Source organism: Eleginops maclovinus, chromosome 21, assembly GCF_036324505.1.
Source record: "Eleginops maclovinus isolate JMC-PN-2008 ecotype Puerto Natales chromosome 21, JC_Emac_rtc_rv5, whole genome shotgun sequence".
Classification (NCBI taxonomy): domain Eukaryota; kingdom Metazoa; phylum Chordata; class Actinopteri; order Perciformes; family Eleginopidae; genus Eleginops; species Eleginops maclovinus.
Window position 1 is genome coordinate 3,067,213 of NC_086369.1, and position 22,232 is coordinate 3,089,444.

Below are 22,232 nucleotides of genomic sequence, written 5' to 3' on the forward strand. Positions count from 1 at the left end.
CCAACAAGACATTTTACTGCTACTTGTTATCTGCTGCAGTATTACACCCAGAGTTGCAGCACTGTTTGTCTGATGCTCCCACCTTTGGTTGTGGTTGGTGGATATCTCCAGCAGATGGCAGATGAGTCCCATTATAACCGCCTGTTCTGCATTACGTGGCCCCACCACTTGTTTACAATGAGGATGATTAGATTCCTGGAAGACTATAGGCCTAATGAATGTGATGAATAATACTAATGAAATACGCTGTATTAGACGGACAGATTGAGGCCCACTCATGCGCCACGGCCACATTAGCCTTGTTCAATCATACTGGACTTAATTAAAGGCCGCTTGACCTTTTCATATCAATCTCATTATTCTGTTGAGGTTTGGCTTCCACATGCAGATGTCACATAATGAATGACCACGTCTAAAGGCAAATGTCAGAATGATAAAGAAGACAGGTTAGGAGAATGGAAGAACATCACTTGGATTTCAAACATGGAAAAACATTTCCTACAACCAAAAATAATTCATAATGAATGTTGTTTTTTTCAAATAAATAAATTGTTAATAGTTCATTTCGTTTATTATTTAAACAATACTGTCCCTCAAAAGTTGCCCAAATGTAGTAAACATTTTAGGTGTTTAAGAGTTAAAAGACCATTTCCCATACATGACCTCAAAGTGCTTTGAATTTCAAACAGTAAACTAGTCCTCAACCCCAAACCTAGAATTTGTATTGAATAGGATTTTAAAATCAGGTGTATTAGTATTTGAAGTCACACCGTCACTGTGCGATGTAGGTGTGGTTGCTCGCTGCGCCCCCTGTTGGTGATGACGGGCATTACTGCCTTCCTCCGTAGAGTCACGTGACCCGAGCGGTAAGAAGCTGCAAACGGCTGCGCGAGCCTCATCATCATCATCATCACTACCACAACCTCCGCAACGGCAACGTAGAGAGCCGAGCGCGAGCCAACGGGGTTTTTAACGATTCGAGGAGCCGGGCGCCATGGCGGGCCCGCGTTGAAAACGAGCCCCAGATTTATCCTCTTTGTTCTCCCTCGACGACTCGTAGACTTTCCGCGCCTCCACCGAGGAGGGGCCGCGGAGGAGAAGCTCTCCCTTTCCAAGCGAAGGAGGAAGCCGGAGTAGCAGCAGCAGCAGCAGCGGTGGAGGAGGAGGCGGCAACGGCTGAACCGGGGAGGTGTTTTCTACCGCACAAGCCGAATGGCGGACCGTGAGGCGTCGCCGATACCGTTGGAGATCCGAGCCCGGCTGGCGGAGCTGGAGCTGGAGCTGTCAGAGGGTAAGAATGTAATACAAAAATGGGGCAAAAAAAAAATCCTCCTTCCCCCTCCTCCTCTTTTCCCTCGTTATCTCATCACCACCACTACCATCATCACCATCCACACCGGGACTTACTAACGGAATCTAGCCGTTCATTCCTGCGGCCCCCTCCTCCTCCTCCTCCTCCTCTCTCCCCTCCTGCTCCTCCCATCCAGATGTTTGTCTGCCAGGGACCGGCCCGGGCAGCTCTGTGTAGCCGGTAGAGGATGAGGGCAGAGCGGGAACACACTGCGGGATTGGGCCGCTGCTCTTTGTCTCCGCGGTGGTGCCGTTAAAAAAAACACCCGACCGGTTTGCCCGTTTTGGGTCCGAAAAGCAACCCTTTGTTTGACCTTGAGATGTTGACAGACTACCTGTAATGGTGTGTGCGGGTAATAATAGCATTGCGATGCAACGCTGCGTACAGAGCAGCACAGAGGGCAGTTAGGATTCGGATGCCCATGATCTCAGCCTCCTGCCACTGTGCTTTTTGGGCCTGTGGAGCAGCTGAGGGTGAGGAGGATGCTTGGGTATATTTCTCACCCCCACCCCACACCCAACCCTCTTCTTTTTCCATAAACAGATACAAACACTCTCCTTATATTGGCCATTGAATTTCAATCACAGCAATCCAGCCTGCAGTTACTTCAGTATAACCCATCTCAGATAGGAACATGGCATGTATTCCTTATATAATGGAGATTGCATATTTTATTCATAGAGGCTTGGGAAGGCCTACATTGTGAGGGAGGAAGCCTAGATACATGCTGGATGTGAGCCACCCTGTTGCCTGAAATGTCCATTTATTCTGCATTCATTTGTTCCATATGAGCCATTTGTGTAATTGTGATGTGCCGCAGCAAACAAGGGTTAATGATGTTGCTTTGCAGCGAAAATCCGATATTGCGCTGTTGAAGGTGAAGCTGTAGATTCAGCTTTACTCGTCTGTCACTTGTCAGGTCTGCAAAGCCTGCAGTTAAAGCTGCCTCACCTGCAGTGATGTGCACAGTCTCAGTGTCTCCAACATGATGCAGAATAGATGCTGTGTTAAGGGTGTAATTTCTGGGGCAACTTTGGAATAATTAAGCATGAAAAGGGGTCAAATTTATAAGTAGAGACAATCAGGGATCTGCGGCTTTATCCCTAAAAACATCAGTGTTGGTACCTCGACACATCAAACTGTCCCCTTTCCTCCTGATCAGCTTCATCATTTATAAAAGTCTTTATTTTCTCTCACTGCAGTGAAACACACACACATGCTGAGGTAAAAATGTGGCAGCTGCAGGCCTATTGGAGCCCCTAATCCAGCTGAGAGTGTTTATCAGAGCAGAACCTGCTGCTGGCAAATGTTATTAATGATGGATACGGCGGGAGGAAGTGGAAACGTCACAACAGAACGTCAGACAAAATGAAACACTCCTAACATCCAGGTGTGTGTGTGTGTGTAGGACTGGCAGGGTTATTGGTGGATCACAGCAGGGTGAAGCTGACAGGTCTCCTGACAGTGTGATGGACGTGTCAGTGTGTCTTTCACTGGTGGTGTGTGAACGTGTCTGCTATTGGTTTGTGAAAAGTCTTTACAATATAAGGGCATGGTACGCAGTAGATGAGGCATCTTATTAAAGAGGCTTAACATGGGAAGGGAATCACTCAAATTCACATCACAAGTTCCCAGACATCAGGCTCAAAAAAGAAACAGATGGACGCACAGCAACAATTTTGTACCTCACTTATTAGTTGAAGTCATTTCATTAAGCAAAAATGCTAAACATTAAAATCACCTGTTCTAGCTTCTATAATGTTGTTATTAGCTTTCCCCCCGTTTTATATGTTTGTAAACTAATATTATTATTTGAATAAAGGTTGATTGGTAATGGAAATAGGTTAAAGTTACAGTCCTTACAATGGCATAGCAGAAAGCAAAATAATCCTTACATTGGAGTATGTATACTGTGCCAATTTGAATTTGATGCTTAATAAAATAACATCTTGCTTGACTCTTTCAGCAATCACTCTATAGGAAAAAGCATCCAAAAATTCAACAAAAAAAGACCTTCTGTGAAACCATATTGGCAGGGAAGTAAAGCAAGTATTCCTAATAAGGTTTTCAATCCACAAAGACCTCTGCTTTCAAACACAGAAGATTGTTTGAGGACACAGAGCAGTGGCTGTTATTGAAATGCAGAGCACTGAACCTCAGGCAACAATTTCCTGTCAGATTTGATGGCACGAAACTTTTTATTCTGCGTCTTCGAGAAGCCGACACTCCACCTGTTTATTAGATAAAGTCAGCAATCAGCTGAGCTCTGGCAGATAAGCCTCTCTCCAGCTCCAACGCTTAGTGTCGCCTAAATCACATCATCTCTGCCATATTACTGCGACCTCCACGCATTAGGCGCTGCTCTCCAGCGTACTGAGCATTTAGCCGGCACTCTTATGCAGAGGGACATTCAGAAGGGACAAACGGAGCTGTCCATGCTCTTGTTGGATGATAGCGGGGCGGGAATCGGCCTCTTTAACTGCCTGGTGGATCAGGAGTATGCAAACAACCTCAGGTGCTGTTAGATGTCCAGCAGACCTCAAAGTTACTGTTAGAGTCTTGCTCGGTGAAGCTGTTTGGCTATGAAGATGCTTTGGGGAGTTATTTTCGGTATTGTTTTGCCAAAAGAAAGTTGAGACCAATAGTTCAGCAATGATGTAGTTTTGTAGTCCGATCCTGACGTTAGCGTTGCTAGGGCTCCCTAAGACTAAAAGCAATAGGATTTTCATTCCTGCACCACTCTTTGGTTTTGTGTGAGGTGTCTGGGAGAAACAAAGAGGAACTGATTTGAAGAAGAGGGAATGTCCTCACATCCATATTTAATCAACAAAGTACTGCTCAGGTGTGAAACTGTTTCTCCCCTGCTAAATATTTCACATCCTATCAAAGCTCGTTTCTTCTCTGTATTGGATATTTATAAAGCGTCACAGTGGATAATTAGGATGTGTTACTCCCAAATTCTTGCACATTTGGGTAGATGCACAATTGCAGTTTCTATATTTATTCAGTTTTTTCATGTTTGTGCATACACACCACAACATCTGTGGCCCCGGAGCGGTGCGTTTCAGGTCAGTGTAGTCTTGTTTTTCTCTATCTGCAATGCCCCACACTGCACAAAAAGCAACCAACTCTACTTGGGATGTTCATGAATAACTTATAATAAATTATTCTATGTTGTGTAGTTATGTTGAATACTCTCAATGAGTGCATCTATTATAAAGCTGCTGTGGAGTGAAGTCGGTTTGGGGAAGTTTCTTATTAGATGACACATTTTTTATTACCCAGAATTTGAAGGCATGCAGTTAGAAGAGATTGATTTGTGTCTTTACTGGTGGTTTTAGCTGCACTTCATTGGCTCATATTTGTACTCAAGTCCGTCATTTATTTATGCTTTGACATCGCCAAACTTAAAGATGACAACTTAGTTTTATTTGTTAGTTATTGATCAAGGAGGGTCCGTCAAGGAGTCCTGGTAAAGACAGCAGCATAAAAAGTTGCACTTGATCATAACTATCTCTACATAGGAGTGTATGTTTCCACAGTTTGTGGGTTGTTGTTGTTGTTGTTGTTCTTCTGTGTTCTTCATGGAAAAACTCCTAGAAGTATTTTGCTCCTATGGAAACAGCCTTGGAGTTCTGCATCCTACAATTTCCCCCATGATTTTGGCTGACTTCAACAAAACAATTTACAGAAGAAAGAAATGTTTTTTCTGGTTAAATTTGGAAGGAACCCAGTGACAGCTCAGTGATCGGTGCGTCGGCGTGTTGTTAAAATAGAGCCGCTGTCAATCATATTTTTGAGATGACGTCCAACTGCTGGGCTTCATCTGAATACAATGAACACAACTTCCTCTGTGGGTGTCTTATATAATGTGTCTGTTCATATTAGAAAACAAGTGATTGACTGAAAATCCATAGTAAGATCTGAAATGACTCAAATAACAATTGTTGTTTACATGTCTGCTCCAGAAGAGTTTTCAAATCTGGACATTCGTGGGTGTTGGAAAACATGTAAGGATGACACACAGGAAGCATTTCTTCTGGCTCTTTGGATAATGTTCAACCCTCTCCTCCGTATTAACATTCAGCGGAGTCAGAGCCACCATATCTTAAAGAAAGAACCATCAGTCTATAAGATGTGGGAAAAACCACAGAGCATCACGTTTTCTTAAGTGGCCCCACTGTAGTGTTCCAAATGCCCACCCAACGCTCCTGAAGATTAATATATTCCATTTCTAACAATACAAAAAAAAGGAAAAGCTGCAAATCCCCACATTGTTAGCTGCTGAAACATAAAGCTGCCTCAGTGAACACATCACTTTAACGGGGACATCTCAAAATGTGGAATTCTAAATCCTGTATGTTTGTGTCTGTTTGAATATGACAGTTAAACATTTCAATTGGATTGAAGTGGGAGAGACGAGGGGAGAGGTGGCACTAAACAGTGGATTAGGTGTTCAACTGAAAATTGAGTCTAATTATGATAATTGATGAACTGCTAGTGTCATTTATTGAGTGGAAACACTCACAAAGAAACGAGCAGGCAGGCCCGTAGTGCAGCGACACAGAATTATTCTCCATATTGATTATTTGATGAATGGTTTACTCTAATAATGTGGCAAAAACACGAGTAATCACAATGATGACACAACACTGCTAATTTATCACAAAATGTAAAGAACAACAATGCCAAATATGTTGCTGTGTTTAGCCTCTGATTATCATTTATTTTCTCAGTTGGATTTAATTGTAACTTGAATATTTTAGACGTTTTGGTTTGAGGTCAGGGAATGGTACGTAAAATACATCCGTTTGAAATCTGTGGACACATGTTTTAGATCCAGTGGACTCTTCACAGTCCATACGGGCCCCATGTGCTGACAGCCCAAGGTCCCAGAGCGTGACGCATACTTCAGTGTGTGTGTGTGTGTGTGTGTGTGTGTGTGTGTGTGTGTGTGTGTGTGTGTGTGTGTGTGTGTGTGTGTGTGTGTGTGTGTGTGTGTGTGTGTGTGTGTGTGTGTGTGTGTGTGTGTCTGTGTCTGTGTGTGTCTGTGTCTCTGCTGGAGGTAGATTTGGTTACCATGGTGGCTTGTGGGTGGACTGGCTGTTTATGATAATGTGATAAGACAGAGAGAGAGAGAGATAATAAAGCGGGACAGAGGAATAAGTAGGAAGGTAAATGTCTGCATCCATTTAATAGTCTGATAATGTTGTTTTCTGACACCTATTCTTCAGGGATTACTGATGTTGATCTGATGCCTGAATTTCTGTACCAAACACTACTTTTTTAAACATTTATTTTTACACATTTTTGTCTTAACAGAAGCGACTGCACAACAACCTGAATAAAATAATTACATCATGCTTACCGTTCAGAACAACCTATTAGATAACGCCTTGACACTTCATATTTCCAAGAGCTCTAAAAGGATTTAAAGCAGAAACTGTGTGGGAAACAATCAACGGTAAATGTCAAGATTTATAATCAGTCCCTCAGTATCAAAGATGGAAGAGAAGGTGAAGTCCTGGATCCAAAGCAGCATAATGAAGCTGATTGCGTATGGTGCAGATCTGTTCAATTCACCAGGCAGGTGTTTTATTGCCCATTTCTGCAGGTTAGTCAGCGCCGATCTCATAACGGGTGCAGTGGTTGCAGGTATTAAAAAACCCTGACACAGGCATCACTATTTAATCAGTTTTGAGTTTGAACAAATCAGAATTGGCATATTTTAATATGTCTGGTCAACACATATCCTGTATATAATATTTGAAGCCATCAAATTCTGTGCCTTTTGGTTAAATCTGTTGGACAGACATCCCAGAATGGAAATGGGAAGAATTAGGGACGATGTGTTCAGTACAGAGGACATCGCAGGTTTACAGTGAACCTGCCAGAATGAGTTTTCAGAGGGTTTTTTCCTCGGCTCAGAGCTGCAGACCTGTTGGCTTCAGGATCTCATCGGGCGGAAAAACTCCAATCTGCAGCCGGCCGATCGATTCTCCCTGAGTTGCGTGCCATTAAAACAGCCGAGTGTCAGAGAGCAGGAGGAGAGGGAGCGAGGAGACGGAGGAAAGTAATTAGGCTGCCAATACAGACTGGTATGACACACACACACACACACACACACACACACACACACACACACACACACACACACACACACACACACACACAAACAAACATCAAAGAGACACAAACATATGCACACACCCTGGCAGGTATCATTACCCCACTTCTCACATCCGATGCTCCAAATCCAAGATGGCTGTCTCGGTCCTTTTTTCTCCAGGAGAACCGTTGCTAGGCAACACCCTCCCTGCTCTGCTGCGCTGCGAGTGGAAGATGGCGTCTCCCCATGGACCTGTGTGTGTGTGTGTATATGTGTATGTGTGTGTGTGAGAGAGAGAGAGAGAAGAAGCAGGAATGTTGTTATGCTGCGGTTGATCTGAGAAAAGGCCTCACTCAGATACAACACACTCACACACACACACACACACACACACACACACACACACACACACACACACACACACACACACACACACACACACACACACACACGGAGCCGCACAGATGAGCAGATTGGACCCAGATGTTCTGGCCGTTGTCCATGGTCAGATTGTGAAATGCAGACTCTTGTCGTTTTTTCTCTGTCTATTTAAAAAACCTGATCTAATATCCGTCACTCTTTTTTCTTCCAGCCACATTTCAGTCACTCTCTCAATAAAAACACGCTACAGCTCTGCACCACACCTGCTTACGTATTTTATATTCAAGCTAATTCAGGATTCTGCAACATTTCTCCATCTTTGAGTTTTGCAGAAGCGGCCAAACTGGACCTTGAACGTCGCAGAGGCCAGCAGTTAGTTGTGTAGCCGATATGTGTTTGCAGGCACAATTTGTTTGTATGCATAGATGCACAGCTGCAACTGTGCCCTGAAGCCATGCACACACCCCCACACACACACCCAGAATAGAAGGAAAGGACACAATCTGTGTGCAAAAAGCTGAGTTCAGGTTTTGGCATGGAATCAGCACTCAGGTGTGATCATTTCTCAAAGAAACAGCTTAGCCGAAAACAAGCAACAACAAACAGGGTAGGGATCCACGTTTTTCAAACAAAGATGAAGAGAAACCATCTACTGATGTGTTTTAATTAAACTATATCTGTGCTATATTAACCCTAACCTTATTCCAGAGACAAAAAACATATTGTTGGTTTTTGTCTTTTCATGGCTTCTGTCTCCATCAACAACAAATAAATACATCCCGTTTTGGGCTTTTAGTGCTAATGTTACTACGCTCTTGTTTTTCTGAATTCCTTTCACAGTTGTGTCAGATTGGCCTCCCTGTTGTTGGTGGTTAAACTTCTCTGTGGCTTCAAATAGGAATCAATAATTAGAAAACTGGTGTGAGGCAGTATTTAATGGGGACAAACGAGGAGGTATTAGCTCTTATAAGCCCCGCTCAAGGACCCCGGGGTGCTGTGATTGACAGATGTTGGAGAGGATGGGGCAGCGGAAACCCCCTCAGGGACTGTAATGAGCTTCTCCATGTTCCGCCTCCACTCTGACCTCTGCTGCTGCCACTTTTCCACTGGAAATGTCTGATCTTCATGTCTGCTGATGTTGTATTTCAGCCTCTTTATGATGAAAACCTGTACCTAGACTTCTCTGAGGTCTCAGGATGGTTGTCGGTCTGAAGAGAGTAGAGGAAGAACAGCCAGTTGGATAAAACATTGAGATCGTCTTCATCTGGATTAAGTCAAGGGTACTGCAGTCCTCCAGTATTCCTGGTTGCCAATGTCTGTTACCAGTGTCCCTCTTATAGGATAACATCTGAAATAAGTTGACATTTGGCGCGGAAACAGTGGCCAACAAATCTAGAGCGGCATTGATCAATAAGGCTGCTTCTGAGGCGTGGGATGTTGCCATATATATGCTGTAATGTTGGATGATGGTGTACCCTGCGACGGAGGTTGGTATGGAGACAATGATGGAGTTGAGTTCTGTTGCGTGCTGAATAATGAAAGAGAGCTTCTCCACACATCTGGCCATTTACATCATTCTCAGATTGTCTGATTCAGAGAGCAACATGTGGGATGTATCTCTCCTTGATTCCAACACGAGATTCTGTGGGCGGTTTTATGTAATCTGACAAGCCCCTCGCACAGGACACACTGTTTGAGGTTGTTGTTGGTGTTTCGGACCTGGAGTTGTAACTCTGTTGGTCTCCTGTGGGACACGATGAGCTCCTTGCATTGTTTGCTATCCTTGGAAACAGCCTCACCCCAAGTCCTCTTCACAGCAAGATCCATCATCATTCATTGATTCACCATTCTTACTTCTTTTGATCTTCATCATCACATCTTAATCATTTCTGTTGTTTTATTTCTGTTTCTCATTTTTTCATATTAACACTTTAGAGAGAGACATTAAAAGACTGTGAGAGACAGAAGAGGCTGTGGGACATGAGACAAAGTGTCTCACATTCAAACCGAGGGCCATGTGCTTATAGGGTGTGTTTCCAACAAGCCACCAGCACTTCCCTCCAAGTAAAAAATGAATGTTTTAATAGGAATAAAAGCGGCCCCACAGCCGTCGCTGGCTCTCTCACTCTATCTATCTCTATCTGTTTGCAGGGGACATCACTCAGAAGGGTTATGAGAAGAAGAGGTCCAAACTGATCAGGGCATATTTTCCACATGCTGGAGGTAATTTAGCGAACCTCTGACCTCCACAACACACAGATTAAATATTCATATCACTGCTAGGGTATCGATCTGGTGTCATGACAAATACAGCTGCGAATGGAGTGGTGCAGGAATGAGTCAGCATCTCACTTACAGTTAGAAGACTGAAATTAGACACAAGCTTAAGAGATCTCAACGTTTTTATTCCTCCAGCTTTAAAACTGTCAGTACATACCACGCTAGGGAAATTCTGAAGCTTCTATGTGTCAGAAAAAAATCCCCTTGCTTTTTGTCGAGGGGAGCCCGAGGGATGCTGACTTCCGGGTAGGCCTACAAAAAAACCGTCATCCCTGCACCACTCTATATACTCTACTATCGATTTAGTCTTCAGCCACCGTCACTAGTAAATGTAGGTTAAGACTCCCTGGAGCTCAGCCTGAGGCTCTCTATCTGAACGTGCTGCCCCCATACACACACACACACACACACACACACACACACACACACACACACCGAAGCTTTTTCCTTCGGCACATGGATATATCTCCGGTTTCACAATGGGTCACAAACTACCGAGGGGGGATATTCTGTCAGAGCAAAAATACCACATTATTATAATTTTATTTTTTCGTTGTTTTTAAATTATTTTGTTTATGATGTCAGAAAAATATTATTTTTCTGCCGATTCAAATCATCTCCATGTTTCTGTTTCTTTTTTTTCGCACTGAATTTATTGCTTTTGCGAAATGTGTATGTGCATATATCTCTGTGTGTGTGTCTGTGTATGTTGATATATATATGTGTGTGTGTGTGTGTGTGTGTCCGCCTGCTTGCCTGCTTGCCTCTGTAGGTATGGAGGGACCCATGTCTCATAGGGCCCCACTCGGCCCTCCGTCTGCTGCCCGTTTCCACCGGCGGCGGACCTCTGGCACCAGAGACGAACGCTATCGATCAGGTACAGAGAAGAACACGATACACTGCTGTTAGTGAGCTCAACATTCACTATTTAAACATAAAATGAAAGAAATGTTCCCTCATTTTTAATAGTATTATTATCAAGCTGTTCTGTTGAGTACTCAACCAGCCAATAAGTATTGCACCTCCGTGAAGTTGGGGAACTTTTGAGTCAAAATCAAAGGAGACTTTTAGTTCCAGTTAGAGTTCATGCTCTAACTCGATCCTATGCATCATGCTAATACTAATGGAAAGCACTTCACATTTGCTTTCATTCAATCTTTCTAACTGCAGTTTATAATGGAAGTTATTTATAAAAGAAATCAGGGTGGTTCACAGATTTGAAGTCGTCCTACTAACTGAGCTGATGTAAAATATCTGGAAGATCTTCTTAACTGCCAACATCTTCAATAATTCAACATTGGGTTCTCTAACGGCTTAATGTGTTTTAAATGTGATTCTATGTGAAATCTAGCTACTAAATTGGACATTATAAAAACATTGCAAACTGAGACTCATGCATCTTCTTCCTATTGACAGTTTAAATAATATTATACTTGTTATTGATTTCCACTTAGGTAGATATTTATATGGCACTGCAACTCATACATTGATATTTGACTCCTTCCATTAAGGATTGACTCATAAAAGTATTTAAAAATCCAGTCCAATATTCAGATACAAAGCCATCTGTGTGTGTGAATGACTGTCTCTCTGTCTCAGACGTCCACACCGAGGCGGTGCAGGCGGTGCTGGCTCGACACGTGGAGAGGAAGGTGGCGGTGCCGATGCCTTCCAAAAGGCGCTCGCTGGTGGTGCAGACCTCCATGGATGCATACACGCCTCCAGGTGAAGGACTCGAACACACACCTGCACACTCTGCAGAAATATAAACATCCTCAGTTATTCAACGCAACCTCCTGATGAGAACAGTTCTTGGAGAGAATTCATTCACATTTTCATTAAAAGCAACTATGTGACTATGCATATAAAAATGCTTGGAAAGTGCTCTCACACACACACACACACACACACACACATTGGTTTTCTAGGACAAACTGTGTTGCTCTAAGAATAAAATGTGACCCCTGAGAGGCTGCTCAGTGCCCAGACAGGATTATACAGTAATGCTGTGTCTCTTTCCTTCAGAGGAACACGCTCATTCCACAAAAAAATCTGATCACATTTTCTGGGCATGCCAACCCCCCTGACAGATTGACAGTAAAATAGACACAGCTGTAATGTTGCAGCCAATCAACTACTGAAAATGTGGCTTTCCATTCAAATCAATCCATCTTACCTGCAGCTTGAATAATAAAAAATGCACAAGTTAAATACAATAAATGCGGTGAATAATGTAAACCGTTCACAAGCCTGCTGGCAACCAAAGTTTTAAGTTTAAAGATTTTAAGACCTCAGATAGACTTAGTGGCTCGGGCCTGAGAGCCAAACGCTGAGTCATTGCAGGTGAATTTGACCTTTACCTCGAATATGAGCTCATTGGATTGAACATAATCAAAGTTGATGTCACAATTTGGGTGTTGATTGAATTTTAACGAAGGGAATGTAATAATTTTCCTGGCCGTTAATTTGCTTTTTAACCTTTTGAGAAAGGAATTAAGTGAACCTGACGTTTCCCCAAAGGCTCACATGTAACAATCTAAAACATACGTGTGGAAAATGGAGTAAATCTGCCTCTGGTGATACTTAACTTACCAAATGTTATTCAACTGGACCCTCTACTGTTTTCATCAGTAAAAACGCAAATTAAAAGTAAACTTTCTTTCATGAAAATGCAGTTTCAAGACAGTTATACATGCATCGTTCCTTGTGGCTTCTCTTTGTAAGCATATTATTGACATGTTGTGTCTGCTAGTTCAAGAAATCATAAAGTTCCATGGTGATAAAGTGGTGAATCATGGTCTGCTGTTCACTTTGAGCTATTGTTTCACTAAAGTAACAGCCCATATTCAGATGTGTTGATCATTGAAAGACTCACATGTGGGATCTTCAGTCAGCTGAGGGATTCTTTGATTAAAGAACGTAGACCTCTCTCTGGATTTTAAATGAGGGTTACAGTTTAGCTCTGTTCTTACTTACTGTACAAAGACACATAAGCATGTAGGCACCAAAGACATTTAAATGTATATGTGATGTGTGCAGTACAATTCCAGACGATAAAACCATTCATCCCAAAGGCGCTTTGTCTTGCTTTCAGAATCATTACTTCAGTGTGTAACAGTACATACATAAACAGAGTAAGAGGATTTAAGTTGTGAAAAAGCTTTCATAAAATCAATTTTGATACAAGGTATAAATATACCATAATGTCACTCTTCTGCTGTTGTGTGAATGTTAACACTCTGCTCTCACAGGCCTGTCCCCGCTGTGCTCCGACTCGTCGTCGGGGTCCGAGGAAGAGGCGGGTCCCGGGGACGACATGTCGGCCATGGAGCACTGGATGAGCCGCCCGACACACTTGGGCCCCGCCCACCTGGGCTCCACCTCCTCCTCGTCCTCCTCCACGCAGAGCGGAGGCAGTGGCAACGCCGGGCGACTGGCCGACTCGCTGGCGCACACACACATCTCGCACCTGGCGCACACACACCTGGGGCACACACACCTGGGCCAGCTGCACCACCAGCAGAGCCACCTGTCCCAGTCTCACCACGGTACGACACACACTTAAAACAGAGAGATTTTGTGTAAATATATTATTTATTATCTCTGCTCATGTAATAATTCTCTTACTGAGTTTCAACCAAAACCAAAACCATTTTTTCCCATACCTTCTGATATACATGACTGAAAGCACCTGCTCTAAAATCAGTCGTTCTGAAGAGGATTATGAATCATGCAGACATTTTATGCCAGCTTTTGGTACTTGGCAGTTTTATGACTTGCCGAGTACTTGGACACATCACAGTATGCAGATTTTATCACTATCTTTTTAGCCAGTAACAAACCTTCTGTTGCTTCTATTTCACTACCCCGTCAGTGTTAACCTCACTGTAACAGTATAACACACCTGTGTGTGTCCAGGTATCAGCCACTTGTCTCTGAAGAGGAAGGGAGCTCTGAGTGTGGCGGAGAACGGAGGATCTCTGCGGAGATCCTGTGAGTTTGGATCTGACATGCTGTGGCCCCCGCCGCTGGAGTCAGACGGTACGTCCAACACATGAAGAAAAGGGATTATTCTGAATTCAATTGAAATCTGATTATATGTGAAGTGATCTCTACACTCTGCATCATTAATAAGCTGCCTTCTAATAATGATAAACAAACACCAACAGTAGAGTGATGAACACTGAGTCACCACTGGCTGTGTTTGCATCTACCTCTCTCCATCTGCTGCTTCACTCTCCCCCTCATGTCTCCCTCCAGAAAATCACTCGGCCCCCCCGGATGTGACAGGCTACTCCTCGGACTCGTCCCACCCCCACCCCGAGCGCCACCACATGTCCAACATGGGAACCATTGCCAGGAACACGCAGAAGTACGGCAACGCAGAGCGCATGGAGACGGGCGATGGTAAGAGTCACAGCTGCACCTTCACCCCCCCCCCCGCTACACCCCCAAACCAGATCCTCTCAATAAAGATACTGAAGTCGGGTAAAAATAGAAACTCCTTCGTGAGGAGCAAATTGGACCGCCGCCTTAGAGAACTGACCAATAACACTGTCTGTTCATGTCACTCCCCTGGATGAACAGATTGGATTTTTTGTTTTTCTTTTATTGTTTTTTTATTTAAAGAAAGCTGACTGAGCGTCTCTGTTCTTTTTCAGCGTGTTTCACAATCATTTCAAAGATAACGTCCCGGGCCAGTGCAACGTAAAATATACATAAGACATTAAAGAAGTAAGGAAGTCAAATAGTGCAATTAAAAACAGTGCAACATGTATAATGTGCAAGTGAAATGCAGGAATGAGTAAACTATGAACCTTGAGATAGAATGAGATAAAACCGAATGTATAGCAGAATATGTACCTTTATCGAACAGTGGAATCAACAAATGTACTAAATAACTGTTATTATTTATCTTTGTGAGTAGTGAGTTCAGGGGTTCATTGCCTGTGGGATAAAGTAGTTCCTGATCATGCAGTCACGGTTAGAAAGCACTCTGCAGAACAACCACAGTCCACTTGGCTGCTCCTCTGTGTTTATTATTCAGTTATTTCCCGTGCATTTTCACAAGCCATCTGGAGATTTGAACCAGTGATGCATCAGCAGTCACTATCTTGAAAACTTACCGTAACACTTGAGGTTTAAAGGAATTGTTTTTGATTAGATAACAAAGAGTGTGCTGCAAGCCTCCAAGGACACCAGTTATCAGCGTGGAATTATCCCAAAACATTATCCCTACCTCATTATATAAGATTAAACTTGATTTAGCCTGAGGGACATTTTGTGCAGCCCTATGAAGTAGGAAAGATTGCAAACAAAACAAAATATAAAAACAAGGTTATCAAAGAAACAGCTACAAAAACCAAATGTATGTGTCTGGGGTTTTTACAGGTGTTCCAGTCAGCAGTCGCGTGTCAGCTAAAATCCAGCAGCTTGTGAACACGCTGAAGCAGCCTCGCAGACCTCCGCTGCGGGAGTTCTTTGTCGATGACTTTGATGAACTTCTCGAGGGTTAGAAAACCGTCTTTGATTCTGTCTGTCTCATTTCAGTTTTTCCAATCTTTCTTCATACTTTGGAGTCATGAGTGATAAAGATGGTTTCCTTGAGGTGTTCAGCTACACCTCCCCTCAGTCTGAGACCAGGGTGAAGGGTAAAACACCTGGAGACACAACACAGTGTAAAGCCGCTTCAATGAGAGCAGGTCTTAGGAGAACAAAAAGGACATTTTGTGCCGTACTTGTGTTATTTTGTGGTGCTACGGTTCTTTTATGCCACCAAATCCTTTATAATATTTTATTTCACTACATTCACCCATTAGCTTTAGTTGCCTAACACAGAAAAACTAAGAACCTACAAAATATGATGTTTTATAATAAATTAAACTACATCACTTTTTATACAAGTAGCTATATTGTATTTGTTATTTGTACATTTTTCCAAAAGCATCAGTGGTCCTACATACCCACATTTTTTTAAATGGACAGTAAGAAACTAAGGTTTTTTGATCTGCGGATAAAACTGGAAACTGTTCTCACCTCGTGAACTAACACTCACATATCTCAGTGTGTCAGTGTAAAGAATGATTTTCACCTAAAGAGACTTATGGAACAGATAAGAGGGAGCAGATGATAAAACGCCTGGTTCATATAGAACACAAAGTCCTTCTCCCAGGATTTTGATGTACATTATAGGACTCTTGATGCCAGATATCTCTGCAGGTCATTATGTCCATGTCTGCTTTGCATCTGGCTGCATTCTCGGCTGTCTGCTTGCGTGGAAAAAGTCAGATTTCTAGTGTTTTGTATTTATTTTACCATGTGTTGTGGTCACACAAGATAAAGTCTATATCAGTGGTTTATTTTCTCTGGATCCACATTTTACGACAACGGCTCCTTCCCCTCTGCTGCCTCTAAAGTGAATATGAAAGAGAGTCAATGCTCGTTCACACATTCTACATTCCCACAGTATGTCTGTGTTAATAACAGGTTCACCTAATTAACCATCAGCGGGTCTCTGAGTGTGATTACAGCTTCCTCTCTGCCGTCTCTCTGCTCTGGCTAAATGTTTCCATGTGGTGTTTGACGAGCACACACACTGCGAGCAGTAAAGGTTAGTGAGCTGACAGCCGTTTCTGTCTCCTCGTCTCCAGTCCAGCAGCCGGACCCCAACCAGCCGCGGCCTGAGGGGGCAGAGATGATGCCGGTGCGGGGCGAGGCGCTGGGGGTGGTCACCAACTGGCCGCCGTCCCTGGAGGCTGCGCTGCAACGCTGGGGGACCATCTCCCCCAAAGCCCCCTGCCTCACCAGCCTGGACACCGCGGGGAAGCCCCTCTACGTCCTCACATACGGTAACTAGATCCTCCTCTCATTTAAAGACAACCAAATTTTACTTTACTTCAAAAAAGACACTGTAAATCAGAACTATAAAGAATCCAAACAGCTCCCGACAGTTTCAGAGACTCTGTTTCTCAGGAACACATTTGGTCCTATTGAAACCCAGCCCTGGTGTTTGGCAATAAAGCCCACTCTCTGAATGTCAATAGCAACTTCTCCTGAACACTGAAAGCATCATCATCACATCACTCTTTTATTGACTGTATGTCCTCAGAATAGAAATCCACGAACACACTCATTTTCTTTGAACGCACCCCCCCCCCCGTTCTCTCTCACTTCCTTTCTGTCTCCCTCTCTCTCTCACACCCTCACATCCTGTGTCCTCTCCCTGCAGGGAAGCTGTGGTCTCGCAGCATCAAGCTTGCCTACAACATCCTCCACAAACTGGGCAGCAAGCAGGAGCCCATGGTGCGACCGGGGGATCGGGTGAGTCACACTCCTCCCCCTCCTCTATGTGCAGATTCCTCTGTAGATGCTAGTTTGTTTGTTCAATATGGTTCAGTTATAAAAACCTGAGTGTTGTTGTAGTTTGTTGTCCTTTTTTTTCTCTTGTTATGAAGTCTCCTATTGTATTTCTAAATCAAATCCTGATTCTAAGGAATAGTTGAGAAGAGAGAAGGGGAGTGATTCCAGTTGCACACAAAGATGAAATCACAGCATTCAGCCGGTTAGCTTGGCTTAGCATAAAGAGTGGAAACAGGGGGGAAAAACAGTAGTTTGGCTCTTTTCAACGTTTAAAAATGTGCCTAGCAGCCCCTCTAATGCTCACCCCTTGTCCAGGTGGCGCTGGTGTTCCCTAACAATGACCCTGTGGCCTTCATGGTGGCCTTCTACGGCTGTCTGCTGGCGGAGGTGGTCCCTGTTCCTATCGAGGTCCCCCTAAGTCGCAAGGTACGTTATGAACTGCTTTTTACATCTGGCTTTGGTGCACAACAAATCAAGCGCTCCGGAGTTTATCTATAACTGCATTCCCTTTCCTTTAGTTTGACACCAGAACAGGATTAGTTTCTCTACGGGAGGTCAGGTAATTAGGCTTTTGCGGCGCCGCTGTTTAATGTTAATCCCCTCCACCACGGCCACGCAACTCCTGCTGCGTTTCATCTCAGCTGTGTTTGTGTGGACATCTCACTGTCGAAACAATGACTTGGATCTGCTAGCAACAAGTAGAGAAAATAATCCTGTCTGAGGAGAGAGACGTGTCAGAAAGCCAACAAGTTTGACAAGCAGGAGACGAACCCCCGTGCTGCCCTGCCATCACAGAAACACTCTGCAATCATCGAGCGACAACTGTGGGTCTGTGAGGCGTCCCCCCCTGAGACCATCATGTCTGAAGGACGGAAGTGTCTGCTTTTACAAAACACATCCTGAAAAACAAAATGCGTGTTCTTTTAAGGGCCACTTGTACTACTTTATATTATCCCAGCTGTTATTGCTCGCTGGAGCCTCGGCTGCTCGTCTCTGCAGCACTGTCAGCGTAGGGTCGGCATGGTTACACACTCCTGCAGCAAAAAGGGCCTTTCCTTTTTTTTGCTGCACGTTGGCCGCCCCTCTCAAACCCCCTTCCCCCATCCTGCATTTGTGCTGCAGGATTTTCCATATAATTTGGAGTTTGAGCATGAAGAAGAGTGCAGCAGCAGTGCAGCAGACAGCTCTTCCATCAGCAGCACCTGCGCTGCGGGCACATGGGACACATTTGTGGACGTAGATGAACCGCCACAGTGCAATATGGCCTGGAGTCCAATCGCTCCTACATCTGCATTCAAACTAGGGCAGAATGTATGCCATATTTTCTGAAGCATCACTGTTTACTCGCTCTCCCCCCCCATCCCTGTATCGTCCAATAGGACGCCGGCAGTCAGCAGATTGGATTCCTATTGGGCAGCTGTGGTGTTACCGTGGCGCTGACCAGTGACGCCTGCCATAAGGGGCTGCCCAAGAGCACAACAGGAGAGATCCCACAGTTCAAAGGTGAGAGGAAACTCATCAGTCATCACCGGTTTGTCAAGATGCTTCTCTGTGGGGGAGGGGGGTTGTCTCTGCACACATAATGAGAAGGCCGGGTTTTAATTTAGGGAATATATGTATTGTTTTAAGAGTGAGAATCAGAACCCAAAATGTACGCACTGATCAAAGAGAGTAGTTCAGCTTCAGCCTGAATTTTTTCAACACAATAGAACACATTGTTCAGTTTATCAAAATCATTAGAAATATTTTAACAGGAAAGAATAAAAGATTTCCTTTATGATTTTGTCCGTAGCAAATGTTTGGGGTAACTTTTCCTGACTCCTCTCTCTGTCCTGCAGGTTGGCCCAAGTTACTCTGGTTTGTAACCGAGTCGAAGCACCTTTCCAAACCCCCCAGAGACTGGTTCCCTCACATCAAAGATGCAAACAATGACACAGCTTACATAGAGGTGAGCTAACACACACACACACACACACACACACACACACACACACACACACACACACACACACACACACACACACACACACACACACACAGTGTGGACACTGCAGCAGAAGCTGGACCTCACTGTCACCACACACTGCTTGGTACTACTTGTGTTCTGCTCAAGATTTATAACCTTTCTTGGCTATATTTTATGCACCGCATTAATAATGTGAATCAGTCTGTATTAATAATAAAGATGATACAAAGCAGACCTCCATAACCCGCCTGTTGTTTTTCTCTCAGTATAAAACCTGTAAGGACGGCAGCGTGTTGGGAGTCACAGTGACAAGGATCGCTCTGCTCACACACTGCCAGGCTCTCACACAGTGCTGCAGCTACACTGAAGGTAGGCACACACACACACACACACACACACACACACACAGACACACACACACACACACACACACACACACACACACACACACACAGACACAATTCAGCCTCCAGGCCAAAATATAGTAACAACACGCTGCTCTTCTCCTTCTCTGTCTGCAGCAGAGACTATCGTGAACGTTCTGGACTTCAAGAAGGATGTGGGCCTGTGGCACGGCATCCTGACGGTAAGATCAGCCTGCTAGAGGTCAGAGGTCGGGGACCTTCATTAGCTTGAGAATTTAACCTTTAACAGGGTCTAGATGAAGGCAGGTAGAGAACATATCAATGTATTCAAAAGAAAATGTATAAAAGGTTAGTCATGTGTCATTACGTGGGTGTGTTGCAGAGTGTGATGAACATGATGCACGTGATCAGCGTGCCCTACTCTCTGATGAAGGTCAACCCTCTTTCATGGATCCAGAAAGTGTGCCAGTACAAAGGTCAGACACACACTCCACCTGACACTCCGCTGCGTCAGCTCCGTTCACCTGTCTGTCAAATAGATTAAATGCTAATGGTGTGTGTGTGTGTGTGTGTCTCCACCTGCAGCTAAGGTAGCGTGTGTGAAGTCCAGAGATATGCACTGGGCTCTGGTGGCCCACAAAGACCAGAAGGACATCAACCTGAGCTCACTGCGCATGCTGCTGGTGGCGGACGGATCAAACCCCTGTAAGGTCACACACAGCGGCGCTCTTCGCTAACGGGGAGTTTAGAGAAGAGTGTTTGAGATAGAGAATGTCAGGGGAACGGATAAAGTCTCTTGGGACGTCAGGAAACTGGGTCACTACAGGAATAGAGCAGGGTGTGTCCGTCGCCTCACACTAGTACAATAAATGGCTGAAATTTAACAGTAAGAAACCAGGTATGATGTTCTAGTTTGGACTGAATCAGGAAACATAATCCTTTATTCATCCTACAGAAGAATTACAACAGCAGTAATAATAAAACATCAAATGAAATAAGCACATTCCCTTGGTAAAAAGAAGAAGAGAAGCATTTGGGAGTGAACATCTAAAAGTAGATGAGTATTAACACGTTGTTAAAAAATAAATGATAGCAGTGGTGTTAAAGTCAGACAAAATGACATATTGTGAATAATTCAGTATCAGCTGCAGAGACGTGAACAATTTGCAACCTCCTCCCTTGGTGCCCTTTCAATGCACTGCGATATCAGACCCACATGTTAGACGGCCCGTATTTAATATCAAGAAACCTTTTAAAAAATGTATTTAACCTGCATTTAACCAGGAGGACCTCACTGATGCTGATCTCCATATTAATGCAGCAGAAACATCTAATAATGTCAGGATCAGAGGGGACAATTTCCCACAGAAGTCGTTTTTTAAATAAAATAAATACATTCTGCTGATAATACTTTCCTACTTTCACATAAGCGCAGATTCTTCCAACCAGTGCCAATTCAATGTTTTCAAAGTGTTCCTTATGTTCAGATGTCCACCGTGCACTGGGAAAATGATGTGAAAAGCTCATCAGTAATGAAGTTATTCAGGATAAAACATTCAGAGCATCAGTACCAAACGTTCCTTTGAGTGTTTCGTAATGTCGTACAGGGGGACTCAACATTTGATTAGACAGCTTTCTAGAACCTCACCTAGTTATTGTTTGATTACTACTTTCACGTCAGGAGTAAAGCTGAAATAAAACGCATTCCTGACGTTTTTGTTTCTGATCGTCAGGGTCCATCTCGTCCTGCGACGCCTTCCTCAACGTCTTTCAGACGAAAGGGCTGAGAGCCGACGTCATCTGTCCCTGCGCCAGCTCCCCCGAGGCCCTGACCGTGGCCATCAGGAGGTACACACACACACACACACACACACACACACACACACACACACACACACAAACACAAACACACACTCGTCCCTGCTTAGATTATGCAAACATGCGCACACATACACAGAAGCACAAATATGCAAACAGTCTCACACACACACACACACACACACACACACACACACACACACACACACACACACACACATTCCCTTATGCAAACACATCCACAGAGTTCAACCTGCTAACACATGATCACATGCAGTATGTAAATTCCCTTCATCTCCCTCCCTAACACACAGGAACTAATAGAGGAGTGTTCCTTCAGATGCAATAAGTAATCAAACAAACACAGATCACAAATCAGATTTAAGAATTCAAGTTTAAAGACCATATTTTATTTGATCAAGTTTGTAAAGGAATAGCTCCCAGAAAGAATATAACGTTTGTACAGTACATACCTCCCAATAAATAAGAAAGCATTCGTTTGCTTTATTTTCCCAGTGCTCAGCATACCTTAACTCTTTCTGGCCCTCTAGACAGCAAAGGGAGGTGAGTACCATATAAACTTTATATTGTTGTGGGGTGAAC

The 22,232-nt window shown here is 43.8% G+C and overlaps 1 protein-coding gene across 1 annotated transcript in view; it reads left to right on the top strand.

Annotated features, from left to right (window-relative positions):
- The first annotated feature begins 880 nt into the window (after positions 1-880).
- The window catches only part of LOC134883911 (disco-interacting protein 2 homolog C-like), a 32,835-nt gene continuing 11,483 nt past the window's right edge, over positions 881-22,232 (top strand). Inside the window, 19 exon segments of the mRNA XM_063912408.1 lie at positions 881-1,291; positions 9,993-10,064; positions 10,894-10,998; positions 11,721-11,846; positions 13,373-13,669; positions 14,040-14,162; positions 14,382-14,528; positions 15,513-15,632; positions 16,772-16,969; positions 17,350-17,441; positions 17,796-17,906; positions 18,860-18,983; positions 19,319-19,428; positions 19,713-19,815; positions 19,968-20,032; positions 20,194-20,287; positions 20,397-20,516; positions 21,545-21,659; positions 22,146-22,193. Of these exon segments, the coding sequence (XP_063768478.1) occupies positions 1,213-1,291; positions 9,993-10,064; positions 10,894-10,998; positions 11,721-11,846; positions 13,373-13,669; positions 14,040-14,162; positions 14,382-14,528; positions 15,513-15,632; positions 16,772-16,969; positions 17,350-17,441; positions 17,796-17,906; positions 18,860-18,983; positions 19,319-19,428; positions 19,713-19,815; positions 19,968-20,032; positions 20,194-20,287; positions 20,397-20,516; positions 21,545-21,659; positions 22,146-22,193 (2,249 nt within the window). The 5' untranslated portion in view covers positions 881-1,212.